General features: G+C 44.6%; 1 protein-coding gene across 1 annotated transcript; it reads right to left on the bottom strand.

Moving 5' to 3' along the window:
• Positions 1 to 45: 45 nt before the first annotated feature.
• LOC112458302 lies at positions 46 to 3,708 on the bottom strand (the record flags this gene model as incomplete). The annotated part of the gene is made up of 1 exon (XM_025021912.1): positions 46 to 3,708. A coding segment is annotated over exon 1 (3,663 nt), but the record flags the coding sequence as incomplete, so codon positions are not given.
• Positions 3,709 to 3,978: the final 270 nt, after the last annotated feature.

The raw sequence follows: 3,978 nt of genomic DNA on the forward strand, positions 1-3,978 counted from the left end.
CCTAGCTTTGACACAGATGATACACTTATGCACAACTTCGCGAACAATCCCTCTAGCACTCAGAGGCCAATAACGTTCTCTTATAGCTGCCAAAGTGGCCTGAGGTCCTGCATGTAGTAATCTTTTATGCTCTTGCTCAATAATGAGACAAGTGAGCCGATGACGTGCTGGTAATATCAGCTGATGCTTGATTTCATAGGAGATATTAGCATTTTTCAGACGTCCACCAACTCTTAATAATCCTTCGTGATCTAAAAAGGGGTTCAAAGCAAGCAAACGACTATCTCTCCTAATTGGTCTTTGATTTTCGATAGCTTCAATTTCCATGTGAAATATTAATCGCTGTATTCTTCTAATGATAAGCCTTTGAGATACTTCCAATTCTTGAGCGGAAATGGAATCGAACCTACGATCATTCGGTTTGGATCTTGCGTTATGCACGAAACGAAGACACCTCGCAATCGTTTTAATCAATCGAACATATGACGAAAATCTATCGATGATGTCGAATTCTTCATGTGAAGTAGAAGTGACTACGATTGTCTTTCGCTGCTCAGGTAGCTCTTCCGCATTGACTGAAGATCGTACGACTTTAGGCCATGAGGATTCGTCGTCGCGCAACCACGATGGACCATTCCACCATAGATCTGCGTCCTTGAGAACAGAAGGAGTGGCTCCACGCGATAGAATATCTGCAGGGTTACATTCGGTACCTACGTGAGACCAGCTTTGAACCGATGTGAGCTCTTGTATGTCACCCACTCTATTGGCAACGAAAGTGTTGAATCTTCGACTTGAGGAGTTGATCCAATCCAAAACTATTTGAGAATCTGTCCAAAGGTATACTGCGTCAATCTTCAATTCCAAAATAGAAACGACTTTGTCGGTTAGTTGCGCCAACAGTTGCGCAGCGCTTAGCTCTAATCGAGGCAAAGACACGGCTTTCAGGGGTGCTACTCGTGACTTCGCGCATAATAGCTTTGTAGTATGCACTTTTCTTTGATTTGTAGTGCGTAAGTATATGCATGCTCCATATGCATTTTGACTCGCGTCGCAAAACCCGTGCAGCTCAATGCGTGTGCTTGATTTAACTTCGACTGCTCTGCGGGAAATGCGAATATCATTCAACTGGCTAAGTTGCGATTTGTAGTTACTCCATTGCGTGTGCAACTCTGCGGGCAAAGATTCATCCCAGCCGAGCTGCAATGTCCATAATCGTTGAATCAACATTTTTGCAAGTATTATGACCGGTCCAAGAAGACCTAAGGGATCAAATATCTGTGCGACACATGACAAAATTGTTCTCTTTGTCACGCGCTGATTAGTGTCCGCTTTGATTTGTATTCGATACAGCAATACATCATCCTTTGGATTCCATTGAATGCCCAATGTTTTGCACATACCTTCTTTGTCCAATGTTCGTGTTGAATTCATCATGGAAGAGTCAGGAAGATTAACAAGCAGATCAGGACTGTTGGAAGCCCATTTGCGTAATACGAAACCACCTTTTTCAAGAAGCTTTGTAGTCTCATCACGAACTTGCAGTGCTGCTTCCTTCGTGTTTGCCCCAGTAATGAGATCGTCGACGTCAAAGTCCCGCAACACGATTTTCGATCCAATCGGGAAGTTCTTTGCTTCAATCTCTGCCAGTGTTCTGATTGACTTAATGGCAAGAAAGGCTGCTGCGCCAGTGCCATACGTGACTGTTAATAATTCTAGCACTCTTATCGGACCATCCGGAGTGTCGCGCCACAGGATACGTTGCAAAGATACCTGTGATTCGTCGACCAACACCTGGCGGTACATCTTTGTTATATCTGCAACTAAAACAAATTCAAACGTACGAAATCTTGAAATAATAGAAAAGAGATCCTGCTGCAGTGAGGGCCCGACCATCAGGCAGTCATTAAGTGAAACGCCCGTTGTCGTTTTGCACGAGGCGTTGAATACAACCCTTAGTTTGGTCGTATCACTCTCTTCTTTGATCACGCAATGGTGAGGCAAATAGCAGTGCGGGAAGGTTTCTATATCTTGACCTTGCACCTCTCTCAAATGCCCCAACGCTTCGTATTCATGGATGAAGTCCGTGTAATCCTTTTTGAGCGACGGATTACGATTTAGACGGCGTTCGAGATTTATAAATTGTCGTGTAGCAATGTCCTTTGATTGACCGAGCCGCGCTAATTCTTCGTGCTTGATCGGGAGCTTGACTATAAATCTGCCCGTTGAATTTCTCTTGACCGTTGACTTAAAATGCTCTACGCACTTACGATCCTCTGCTGACATCTTGATCTTCCGCGCGCCATGCTCGATTTCCCAAAATTTCGCTATAGCATTATCGAGTGCTTCGTTGGTGATAAGATTGCAGATCGTTGCTTCGGACTGCGTCTTTCTTGTGCTGATTTCACCTCCTGCGATCCAGCCGAATTGTGTTTTCTGCCAACGTGGCTGATCTGGTGTGGTCCTTATCTGACCTACACAGAGGAGATCCCAAAAAAGTCCTGCTCCTATGAGTATGTCTATCTTTGATGTCTCCATAAAATTGGGATCCGCTAACTTGATTCCTGGTGGAACGCGAATGTCCAATCTTCTCATTGGTGTATTTGGAATGTCCTGTACAATTTTACGCAGCACAAGGCATCTGAGTTCTACCTTGAAGCCGTTGAAACGAGATTGCACCATTATGTTAACGTAGCTATGCGTTTCAGTGCTCGATTCTCCCACTCCGCTTATTGGCACAGAGGTAGGATGTCGCTTGAGCCCGAGCCTTTCGACTAGTTCTGATGTCACGAAGTTCGCTTGCGAGCCAGCATCGAGAATAGCTCGACACGGTAGAATACTTCCTTTATTATCCTGAACGTGAATGATTGCTGTGGACAGTAAGACATGCTGCCCTGACAACCGTGTGACGTGATTTACGCTCGTTAATGATGCTGATTGCACAGAGGCAACCACATCCGTGGACTTCGTTTCAGTTTCCTTCGCTTGCGGGGTTGATTCCATGTGTAATAAAGTATTGTGCCTCTTACTACACTTCTTACATGAGCCGGCGTTGCAATTCTTCGCTCGATGATCTGTGGATTTGAGACAATTTAAGCACAACTTGAGGGCTTTGACTTCTTGAAAACGCTTGTCGACTGAGAACCCGAGAAATTTGCCACAAAGAAAGATAGGATGATCGCCCTTGCAAAGGACACATCCTGAATTGCCAGTTGCTACGTTTGCTACAGTAGACTTCTTTGTATTTGTCTTACCAACGCTATTAGACGATGCGGGGCTTTGAGGATTCCTATCAACCGCTTCTAGTGTACGACACCTGTGAGTCAAAAAATCCGTTAATTGTTTGAGAGTCGGAATATTTGAATCTTTGAGGCTAGTCTCCCATTCTTTGTTTGTGGCCGGCGGCAATTTAGTTGTAATTACGTAAATAATAAGATCGTCCCATTGGTCGACAGGACGTTTTAATACCTTTAACGCTCGCAAATGCTTTAATACATTATCCAAGAGATGCCTCAGTTCAGCATGATTTTCCTTATGCAACACTGACTGTCCGAATATCGCTTTAATGTGCTTCTGCATTATAGCCCGCTGGTCATCATATCGCTCTTTTAACATCGCCCATGCTTTTTCGTAATTTTCGGCCGCTATATCTAATGAACTAATAACGTCTGCCGCTTCGTCTTTGAGAGATGATCGCAGATAATGCATCTTTTGTACGGTCGGTAATGTAGTGTTCGTATGTATCATCGAATGAAACACATCATGAAATGGATACCAATTCTCGTACGAACCCGAAAACGTAGGAAGGTCGATTCGCGGTAACTTCATATTGGCGTGGACTTGCGGAGGGTTATCGCGATTACCCGGCACTCGAAACATGTCGAACGGATTGGGGCCGGCAGCGCCCGTTTCTGGTGTACGCTCGATTATAAGCTCCTCGAACCTCGCGTCGACCTCGAAATATTTCTCCTCGAACGA

The sequence above is a fragment of the Temnothorax curvispinosus genome, unplaced genomic scaffold, assembly GCF_003070985.1.
Source record: "Temnothorax curvispinosus isolate PA1 unplaced genomic scaffold, ASM307098v1 QBEX01000130.1, whole genome shotgun sequence".
NCBI lineage: Eukaryota > Metazoa > Arthropoda > Insecta > Hymenoptera > Formicidae > Temnothorax > Temnothorax curvispinosus.